Below are 11,626 nucleotides of genomic sequence, written 5' to 3' on the forward strand. Positions count from 1 at the left end.
CATAAGGGTGAGGATTTTTGTCCAACTTAGTGCACGTACATAGAAAACTGTCAGGCACATAGTAAGCACTCGAAAACAATTTTAGTTGATAAATCAATAAATACAAGCTTACTATGTCCAAACATTGTGCTTTTTTTTTTTAAAAAAAAAAAAGGTTTGACATTTAATATAGCTTTTATTCTCACAAGAATCTTGGAGGGTATGTATTATTAACCATCATTGAACAGACATGGAAACTAACACCCAGAGAGGTTAAGTAACTTGTCCCAGGCCACACAGCTGGTGTGGCCCAACTCCATTTGATGCCATGGTGTCTGGGTCTGACAGCCTCAGTCTCAGCCAATTTACCCTGCTGCCTGAGAGATCTCAGTTCTTTTCTAATCATGTTTTTTATGATGAGGCTGTGTAGACAGGCTCTTTGCCATATTTTCACCTGCGTCTTATCTATTTCTGAACATCATGAATGTTAAAGAGAGAGAAGACAGGTATCTGTCTTGAATAACTCAAGGTTTCTGTGAACCTGCAATTGAGTAAAATTATAACTAAAAATACCTATACTATTTTCCATTGTTTAAGTTAGTGAATTCTTGAGATGCTATGAAGACTAACAAAATAAATTCTCTCAATTCTTTCTGTGGAAATAGGAGGAGCCAGAAATATTCATGCTCTAGTAGCCTGGAGCATAGATCTTTCTGAAGACAGCGTCTGACTTACTGATGTGGGCTCTTAAGCACACCCAAGAGCTAGAATATCGTGGTTTTAGGAGATTGGTGGTGGAAACTGGTCTCATCCCACGTGCTGCAAAAGCTGGGAGCCCTTAGTCTTCCCTAGCTGGATATGACTACTATGTTATGAGAATGATAGGCACCTCCTCAGCCATCACTGCTCCTCCGCAAAGACTACCACAACCAGGGCCTGGCGTGTGGACTGTTCTTTCTTATCACAAGAAGTAGGCACAGATTGGCACCAGTGCAGGGGTGGGAGAGGAAGTCCAGATCTGCCTATCTCAGCTCTGGTCTTATCACCAGCATTTTTCCTCCCCCTGGTCATTCTTCTCTCAGCAAGCACTCCTTGCTTCCCATGGAATACAACACAGCTCTTGGAAGAGTCCCTTGGCCTCTTCTTATCTCAACTTCAGAAATGACAGACCCCCTGCACAGCTACTAGGATTCCCTCTTTCTTGGCATCTGGGGCCCAATCAGTGCAATGCTCATGACTAGAGAGAGTCATCCCAGTTTTTCCATCCCATGACTCTGCCTCCTGTACCTTAAATTGATTATACGTCATCTATTCCCACACATCAGTACACAATAGCAACGGCAGATAGTCATAGTTTTCAGTTTTGACTCCATCTCACCCTGGCAGTGTGACCTTGGGCAGGTAGGTAACTTGGCCTTTTCCCAAATCTTCTCATTTATAAAACAGGCACATTCGTATTCATCTTTCAGTGGTAGTGTAAGGATTGGGAATCACATGTGCAAAGTTCTTGGCAATCATAGGCCTTTGATAAACAACTGGAGATACCATAGATATTTATTTTCTAAATCACTATCTTCTTTATTTCTTAATTCCATTTTTAACAATATGAGAATTTTAACAACCTGAAAATCTAAGTGGACTTCTATGCTAAAGTTATTTGCAATGCAGCTAAATATGCTGGCTGCAAGTTTGGTTGCTACAGGATTGGTGTCACCTGGTATCAAGAGATATCAGTGAGAAACTCTTCCCCAAAGTAAATTTAAATTGTTTCCAAAGGTTTAAGTTCTATTCATTCAGGTAACATTTTTGGATCTACTAGATTGTCTGGCCTTGTGCTAGCCACTCAGGATAGTAAGGGCATACAATCTGGCTCCTGTCCTCATAGGCAACAGGTAAGACAAAAAAGTAAAGAAATAATTGCAGTGTCTGGGCAGGATAGAGGTAGAAACTTTATTCATTCCAACTCTGGAAACTGCTACAGGGATGACTTTGTCATGACCAGCAGTGCTGAAGTCACTTGGAAGTTTGACCAGGAATCAAGCTACCATGGCTGCGAGCTAACAGATGGTCACATTGGCCAAGTTGTGGCTTAGGAACCTGTGGACTTCATTTCTTCATGCCCAGAATTAACACTGCATCCAAGACAAAACGTTGCTCTCCAGATCTTAGTTTCCAAGCTGTTTAGAGAGAAAAATGTAAATACATCTCCTTTTGGACAAATTAAAAGAGAAAATATTTAATGATGAACTACTTTGAGCTCTGTAAGAAAAAAATGCCAAGTCTATACAAAATCATTTCCACTTTGCCACATCACCAACTTCAGACTTAGTAATTTATGCCTTTGAGGAAGAAATATCAGAGACATAAATTAAATGGAAAGATTACTCATTTACACTAGATTCCATTTCTGGGTCTCCACAGATCTGCCTTTGCACCTGGTCTAGGTGGTCCTAACAAGGGTTCTGCTTTCCCACAGTCTTGAGGCCACTCCAGACTCTTCACATCACTCGCAAGCACTGCCTGACAGTGCCTCACTTCATCCCTGAGCCGAATGTGCACCACCCACTGCCAGGGCTGCCCTGCTACTTTGGCAGGAACCCTGGTATTCAAGCACATGCCACCTAGAAGTGCAGGGTTGTTAATGCCCCATGGGAACACACTCAGCCCAATCATGGATGGAAGCTGGAGATAAATTCTTTCCTTCTACCCCTGAATGACCCAGTGGAGATCCAGCGGTTCATACATCCTCTCCTGCAAAATGTAGCAGTCAGCTCATCAGGAAGGCATGGCCAGCTCCTTCATGCTCTCCCTTATATTTACTTTCTCTTCTTTCTTGCTTCATTTCCCTTTATCTTCGCTCCTGCTTCTCTGGGATTGCACTTTCCAAAAAAGTGTTAATATATGAGCTTTTTCCTCAAGCTAGGTCTTTTTAGAAAACCTGAGTAAAAGAAAGAATATTGTAACTGAAACAGACCTTAGAGAGAGTCTAGTCAAAGCCTTTTATTTTATAGAATAGAAAACTTAAGCCTGGTGGGGCAGACACAAAGTGAATTACTCAAATCACTTTCTTCAGGCCTTGGGTTCAATGCTCTTTCAGTAACAGCATACTCACACACACATAAGTAAACATGCATATATATATATACATACACATTGACATACACACATATATGTGTATGTATATACTATATGATATATATGCATATTATATATACATTATAAATGATCTACATATGTTTATATGTGATATGTCTATATGATATAGATCATATATAATGTGTGTGTATATATACATTATTATATATATGTAAATATGAACTTATTTTCCTTTTCCTCCTTCCTCAGAAATAGCAGACAAGATCTACAATCTCTTCAATGGCTACACTAGTGGGAAGGAGCAGCAGACTGCCTACAACACCCTCCTGGATCTGGGTTCCCCCACCTTACACCGGGTCCTCTACCACTATAACCAGCACTATGAGAGTTTTGGGGAATTCACCTGGCGATGTGAGGATGAGTTAGGTCCCAGGTAATCAATAAACTAAGTCAACCCTTTTAAAGACTTCCTGAAATTTTGTACCTCTTGTGCTGTAATACTGCATCCCTGAAGTTGTAGAGATTTCCTGGATGAGCTTAGGCAATCAGAGAAGTCAGTCCTCTGATTTAAGACAGTTCAGTCCATGCAGATTAGTTTTGGATAAGCTCTATTTAAGCAGTCCAGCCATGAATGCTTTTCCTGAACTCTGAAAAAAAATTTTGCTCTTGACCTATTTTGCCCTCCTTTTTTATCGTGTTGACATTGCATTCCAAACCCTAAAACTCAAAGAGTCAAAAGCATGGTCTTGTGAAAGGAAATTTGGAATTTTATTAAAGAGGATATCTAAAAATTTTTTTTGCATTTAGGTTTTTCATATGTTACATCCATTGTAAATACTTGTTTTGAATTAAATTCCACATCTCTTGAAATGCAACATGAGAGTAGCCAAAGACCCATCTTGACATCAATCTTGGCCGGAGCTAGGGTCGCATAGTGTGTGCTAACTTCTCTTGGCCCCAGGGGCCATGACTGCCTAATACCCACACCCACTGCTTTTAGGTTGCACAGACAGATTAGAGTGCTTGGAAAGTAAGAAATGAGAAGAATCTGCAGATGTATCACTTTTCTTTTGTTCTGTTAATCATAACTGTATATTGCTGCTTTGAGAAAACAGACTTCCCTGGAAAGACTGAAACTTTTGGATAGATATGATAAAAAGGATTTTCATATGGAATGTTGGTACCTATATGTCCCCAAATTATTTAGGTGCTCATGAAGAAAAAATAAAAATAGAGGAAGAGCTGTGAGAATAGAAAAAAGAATGAATGAGAAAGAAAATGAAGAAGGAAGGAAAAAATTTAAAAGGAAGGAAGGAAAGAAGGAAGCAAGCAAGGAAGGAAGGAAGGAAGGAAGGAAGGAAGGAAATGAAGAAAATCAACACTATAGAATCCTCTGTCCCTTAAAGAATTCTTTCACTCCAGCCAACAGGGCAGAATGAAAGTACCACACAAAAGTCATCCCATCCATCTGACCTCTGACCAAACTGGAGAGAGAATCATCCTCATTTGGCCTGCTGTGACTTGCAGTTATAAACTTTCCCAGAAGACCATCATTGAGGACATTCTATTTTCTTACTTTTGAAGGAAAGAGGAAAATTAGGTTTATCTCCTGAAATAAAATGATTTTATGTGTAAGATCTGGCAGGGTTTTTCTACAATCCATAAATAATTTCCTGTTTATAAAGGGTGATAGTTCTTGGACAAAGAGAGCCACCACTACAGACCAGAGAGAAAAATGTAAGGGATTTTTAATTTGTTTTGTCTCAGTTTTGATAAGAGACAAACCCAGAGTTAGAAAGTAGATACATGTTAAGAAATATTGTCTTCACTTCATACTCTATCTTTATCTTATTCTTACTCATCCCTAATATCAACTCCATTCTCTAACTGTCCTCTCCTCTCCACTCCCTTCTACCTCCCTCTCCACCCCCTCCTTTCCTCTCTGCTCCCCTCTCCCCTCTTCTTCTCCCTTCCCTTCTCTCTTCTGACATTTATTGAGTGTATATATACCGTTCTTTTTCAGGGAACATAAATGTCACAATTTGAAAGGCACTAACATTGCATATATCATCTTGATTTCTAAGGGCATTTGGAGTGCTTTTAAAATTTCTCTTTTGTGACTCAAGAGTCAGAAGGAAAATTGGTTAATGAAGAAAGTGAGCAGGGGAAGAAATGTAGATCTTGTTGTAAAGTAAGGCCACCGCTGACTGCACACTCTCCTCCCAGGAGGTTCCTTCATGTGTAATACTAGTCTTTCATGGCTATATATTAGAAAACATTGTGTAGTTTCATTAGTCTGCAGGAAATAAAATTTGGCTGTTTAGTGTCATGGATCTCAGAGAGAACCACAGGAAAGGAAAAATCCTCTGTTTTGAAATGCATCAACCCACTTTGGGGTTAATTGTGAAGATGAGTAGAAAAGGGTCTATGGCTACTTACTTCCTCTGAGCAAACAGAGGATTCCCTCAGTTCACCACAACCCAATTTCATTAAAACTTGATGAGGCCTCCAGATTGAGCTGAGGGTTGAAAATAGTTTGAGAAAAACATTGGTTGCACCACTAATTAGAAAGGAAGCCACAGGCTCCAAAATTAATTTGGCAATCCCAAATTAATTATTATTATTATTATTATTTAAAGTGAGCACTGAAAGCAGCAACAAAGGCTGTGTGGACTAATTTAATTCATTCTTTTGGAAGGATGATGTGAGTTCTTTGTTCATTTCTTGAAGATGATGCTGATGTTGTCCCTCCCTCTTCTGCCACTCCCTCTTTCTTCACCTCCCATGAACTTGTCAACAACTAATGGCATACAGTAGGACAGACTGAGAGGAAGGGACACCAGAGTTCTTGTTGATGACAACTTTTGGAAAACCTGCTTGGCCAAACTGCAGAGGCTCTTAGGGAAAGTACAGATCATCTGCCCAAGATGATTTAGTCAGCAGGCAGAGTGTTTGTTTGATTTCTTCTGACCCACCATTGAAGTTGGAGAAAATATGACTATCCCTCCCATGACCTCACTTTACTCTTAGCCCTTGACTTTGCTGCTGAAGCTCAAATCCTTCCTCCAGTGGCAATCTCTGCCCTTCTCCCAGCTCACCCTTTAGAAATGCAGGGAGGTCATCCCTTGGTGATGCTCTCTGCCAGAACAGTAGAAGAGAAATGAAAGGAATGTGGCTATTGTTCTTTGAAACCTCCCTCTGAATAAGGTGAATACAATTTCAGTTTCTGGAAGGAATTGTGATATGGTTTGGCTGTGTCCCCACCCAAATCTCATCTTGAATTCTCACATGTTGTGGGAGGGACCTCGGGGGAGGTAATTGAATCATGGGGGCAGGTCTTTTCAATGCTATCCTTGTGATAGTGAATAAGTCTCATGAGATCTGATGGTTTTAAAAATGGGAGTCTCCTTGCAAAAGCTCTCTTCTGTTGTCTGCTGCCATGTGAGATGTACCTTTCATCTTCCACCATGATTGTGAGGCTTCCCCAGCCATGTGGAACTGTAAATCCAATTAAACCTTTCTTTTGTAAATTGCCCAGTCTCAGGTATGTCTTTCTCAGCAGCATGAAAACGGACTAATACAAATTGTTGATGGAACTAGAAAAGAGTGGTTCTGCCCATGAGTTAGACTAGCAGTCAATAAATGCTGCAAAGAATAGTGTTTATTGAGGTTTCCAAGTCAGTAGTCTTCATTGAGTTTTCCAAGTCACAAGACCTTGTTCAAATGAGAGTGTCTTCCTTCATGGGTCTCTGGTTACTTGCATTTTTAAAGAATAAGAAAAACACAACTGAGTGAGGGGATCCTGATCTTTTACTCTTCCTATATTCAGAGTCAAATCCAGTAGGTCTAAGAACTGGCTCTACGCTTTCTTTATCTATGACACCAGAAGTGAGTGCCACTGGTCTGCACCAGTGACATGGTGTTGCCAGTCCTTTCCCCCAAGCTAGATGCCAGAGGCTCTCACACTCTGGCCCAGGGGGTTCACTCCTTTCCAGTGTGTACAACTTGGGGCAGCTTGCTCTCCTCTCTCCCTTCTCTCTCAGGAATCTGCAATGGCTCAGGTGACCTTCATCACCTTCTCTGTTTTCCCTCTCCTTTGACTGGGGCTAAGTGACAATGATAATGGCCTCCTGACTTTCTGAGGGAGGTGGAGAAATGGAGCATGAGCTCACCTGGAGGTTAATTAAGTGATGTGTGCAACTGACAGTCTGCATATTCCCAAAGGCTAATCCTGTGTCAACATGAACTGAGGGCATTATTGTCCTTGCCTTTATTACACTATGGCTACTTCCACTCAGGCATAATTGGTCACATCTAATATCCTTTTCAGTTCAACATAACGGCTGCTTCTACCAGTTCAGAAGCGGCATTGGAAAGGGAAATATCCAGTCAATCATATTATTTGTCATTTAGTGATGATAAATGACTAGCTTTAAAGAAACTTGATTTGATTTGTCTTTCAAACCTGCCAACTCTATGATTTTTAAAAGGCATGCATTTCCACTAAAATATTATGCATTTTGTCTGTTTCTTTTTGGTGCTTGCTCACTTTGAACATTTATCCAATTCATTCATTCATTCATTTATTCATTCATTTGCTTGACAGATATTTTTGGAGGACTCACTGTTCCAAGTGCCAAAGATAAAATAGGGAGCAAAACACACCACACTCTTCCCTCTTGAAGTTTAGAGTCTCACACTAACAGTAGCTGTGCTCATCCAGACCCTCTCTTCTTTCTAACTTAAGTATCCTCTGTGCTTGATCCATAGGAAAGCTGGTCTCATCCTTTCCCAGCTTGGGGACCTCAGCAGTTGGTGCAATGGACTCCTTCAGGAACCCAAGATAAGCTTGCGGCGCAGCTCACTCAAGTACCTGGGGTGCCGCTACAGCGAGATCAAACCCTACGGACTTGACTGGGCGGAGCTCAGCCGGGACCTCAGGAAGACGTGTGAGGAGCAGACCCTGAGTATCCCCTACAACGACTATGGGGACAGCAAAGAGATCTAGCACCATAAGGCCAGGGAGCTGCTGCCAGAATGAAGTAGGAAAGAGGAGGGATCCATCTGGGTTGGTCTGTGGATTTTTAATATTTTTTAATGGAACATGAAAACCTCCACAGCAACATCGAAACCAGGGAGAAAGTGATCCTTGCTCCCTGCAGAACTTCTTCAGTATGATGTTCTCCATCTGCATGATTGGGAAATCTGCCAGCCAGTGGCTTCATGCAGTGCCATATTTCTTTAGAGGATTACTTTGGGGTTTGCTTTGCCATTAATTTGTTCCATTCATTTTTTTCCCCGAGAAGTTTACCAAAATGCTCAAGAGCTCTGCCGTGCTCCCCATGAAAAGTCTATTAAGTAGGCACCCTGTGCTCACTCAGTTCCTAAATCCATTGCAACTGGGAGCAGAGGTGAGGCCAGAAAGTTGTTAGGCCTGCCGCAGGCCCCACCCTCAAGCATTCCTCAGGAAGCATCTCACTCTGGGAGCCTTGGCCCTGCTCACAGAGAGAGACAATTAGAAAATTGGGGAAGGTGGCCCTTGTCTGTGCCTCCTGGTTTTCTTCCTAGGCCTTGCTATCACTATTTCCATACCCGAAAGGTGAAACCAGCTTTCATTATAGGCCCCAGTGGGCCACTTGGATTTTGAGATCCTTCCTTATTTTAAGCCAGGACTGGGATTAAATCTCCCTCTGTCAGATCTCTGTCCCTTCCTCTGAACAACATGATCTTTGAGAGGGAACAAGATGCCATCTGTCAACTGCAACTTCAGAAAAGTCTACCTGGGAGGCTAGTTAGCAGTCCACATACAAGAAAAGACTTGGAGTTTATTGTTTTTTAAAAAAACCATGCTTCCTTTGGATAGACTTCTCCAGCCTACCAATATATATCCATGTGCCTGGATTATCTTTAACCCCCACACCTCTTACCTTGGACAGGTAAGGCTTGGCCGATGTCTGATTGGGTCCAGGAGGGGTCAACAATTTCATATCAGTGTTACAGTGAACTAAAGCTATTATTGATCACAAAAAACTTCTGTTCATCCCCACCTTGCTAAATTTGCTTGTGTTGCTAGTTTTGCAAATCGTTTCTCTGATGACCATAAGCAGGATTCCACCATGGTCACTGCCCATCCAGTCACTGGGATTCTGTGTAGGGAAGCACCACTGATTGCAGTTAACATCTAGAGTGCTGTTTCCATCCCACCGCCCAAGCATTGGCATGGTCACGAATGGTGGCCCAGTCAACAGGAAGCCCAGCCTTTCAGAAAGAGCCTGGCAAGGCCCTGTTGACTAGCAATGGCCTTAGCTGTCCCACACAACTCAGTGGTCTGAACACACACCTTCAGCCACCATGCCTTTGACCAGGGCTCCTCATTTGGAAACATATGAGAAAGGTCAGGAAACAGATGCAAGACCTATAAGGCTAGTCATTGAGCTATATTTGTTTTTTTTCTAAATAGTAGTAGTGACAGATAACATTTATTGAGTGCTTGCTGTATGCCAGGCGCTGATGTAAGCACTTTAGGTATCATTGAATTCTCACAGCAACTCCTGAGGAAAGTGCTATTCTTGTCTCCATTTTAGTGTTGAGGAAAATGAGGCAAAGAGAGGTTATACAACTTGCCCCAAATCCCTTGTGCACTGTAACTCACACTGAGTTTCAGTGTGATTTCAGGCTGTTGGTTTCCAGGGCACAGGATCTTAGCTACTCTGGGATACCCAGTTCTGTTTTCAGTATCATCTGGCACACAAGTATCCAAGCTCTCAGCCCCACAGGGAACCTGCCCAGAGAGCTTTACTTTTCCCAAGCATCTGTGGCATGGACATGTCCTCTGTGCAGTGGAAGGAGGAGGGGTGAAAGTGCGCCCTTAGCCTTTGGAGCTAGAGCACCCTTGGGACCCCTAGTTTCACTGCACATGGCCCTCCTCCCCACCCTCATGACTGGGAAGGAAGCCTGTGATGAGGCTGAGATAAAGCACAGGGTGGTTTCACTTTCCTCTCTCCTTCTTTCCAAACACTGAAGGATTTATTTCAAACTCTCTAATGCACCTGCCTCAGAGATTCCCCTACTTTCAAAGCAAAGATCAGCAGAAAAATTGGCTGTCCCACCTGTGGCAAATGCTGGAGCCTCAGTTAAAGTGCCTCAAGGGGCAAATATTTCACCATTGCCAGAGAAGATGTGACAGGCCAATCAGACAGGGCCCAGAGCATCTCTTTGCTGCTACTGTTTTGCCATCCTTCTATTCATATCTGTGCAGAACACGGTGTTTTAAGCTTGAGTGAAAGGAGGGTGAGGCTGCCGATGCCTTCCTGCCCAGAAGTGGATGATGTGGGAGTTGACAGGCCAGGGAGAGGGTGAAGCAGGTATCAGAGTCACTCCTCTGTACCCTCTCCTTCTGTTTTAATTTTAGGCACACTATCTTCCTCTCTCCTATCTTTCCCTCAATCTCCCAAGTTCCTCTACCTCTTTATCTTTGTCTTTTACTTCTTCTTTCTGTGACCCTCCTTTTTTGGCCACCTCTTTCCCCAAGACTTTCTTCCTCCTGTTTCCCGTTGAGTTCTCCCCACTGAATGTGTGTATGTATGTGCGCACACACACACGTGTGCACACACAATGCACACAACTCCTATGACTGGCTCCTACATACATTCAAGTTAAAAAGGCTGATATGAACAGGGCAGGGGAAAATCTTAGGATGGTTGTACAATTGACTGGAGGATTTTTTCCCCTTGGAAGACACTATTGATCTCAACCTGCTGACTTTTCCCAATGCTTACCTGAAGGAACCCATCCTGGCTAGAAAGGGTGATGGTACTGGACCGGTATTCAATCTCGAGTTTTCAAGCTGCCAAACAGGTCTTAAGGGAGGTACTTATATCCCACCAACACTCTCCCAGCTCCCATGTCCCCAAGACCTCTGGAGTTTCCTCTTGAATGTACATGAACCACTGTAATAGCATTAGACTTTTAATTGAGTGTGCAATCGTTTTCCATGGAGTTTGGTCCGTTCATTATTTTTTAGTTAACTACACTTCTTGATATTCAAATGTTCTATTAAAAAAACTGAGTATGAAGAAAAACACTTTACTACTGTAGAAGGAAGAAAGAATATAATATGACCATCTTCAGGTATAACAGTGTTGTTTAAAAGAGAATTATTGTATGATTATAAAAGATGAAATAATTAACTGAATAATAAAACAAAGCTATTAGTAAGCATTGGGTATGTGGATGTTGTGTCTTTCAGTAATCTGAGTGAACTGGTTAGACTCATCAGGGAACTTGTTAAGGTTTTAAAGGTTACACTTCAGATTCCAGACATAATGGGCCTTATAGTCATCATTCTAACTGGAAAAAAAAGAATCAAATATTTCATAGCAAATTATAAACTTATCATTAAATAATAGTAGTGAGTCCCATCTTCTCTCTACAACCTTCTCCAAATAAGTAGCCGGTGAAATGTATTTGTTGCACAGCTGCTATATTCTAAACACTACAAATGATGCAGAGGGTACAGGCTTGTTCTCTATCAGAGAACGTGGCATCCTAT

At 41.9% G+C, this 11,626-nt stretch overlaps 1 protein-coding gene across 1 annotated transcript in view; it reads left to right on the forward strand.

Moving 5' to 3' along the window:
• Positions 1–11,295, forward strand: part of ASTN1 (astrotactin 1) — a 303,780-nt gene extending 292,485 nt beyond the window's left edge. Inside the window, exons 22-23 of the mRNA XM_003824689.5 lie at positions 3,325–3,508; positions 7,846–11,295. Of these exons, the coding sequence (XP_003824737.3) occupies positions 3,325–3,508; positions 7,846–8,083 (422 nt within the window). The 3' untranslated portion in view covers positions 8,084–11,295. The remainder of the gene's footprint in view (positions 1–3,324; positions 3,509–7,845) is intronic.
• The last annotated feature ends 331 nt before the right edge of the window (positions 11,296–11,626 follow it).

The sequence above is a fragment of the Pan paniscus genome, chromosome 1, assembly GCF_029289425.2.
Source record: "Pan paniscus chromosome 1, NHGRI_mPanPan1-v2.0_pri, whole genome shotgun sequence".
In the NCBI taxonomy this organism is placed as follows: Eukaryota; Metazoa; Chordata; class Mammalia; order Primates; family Hominidae; genus Pan; species Pan paniscus.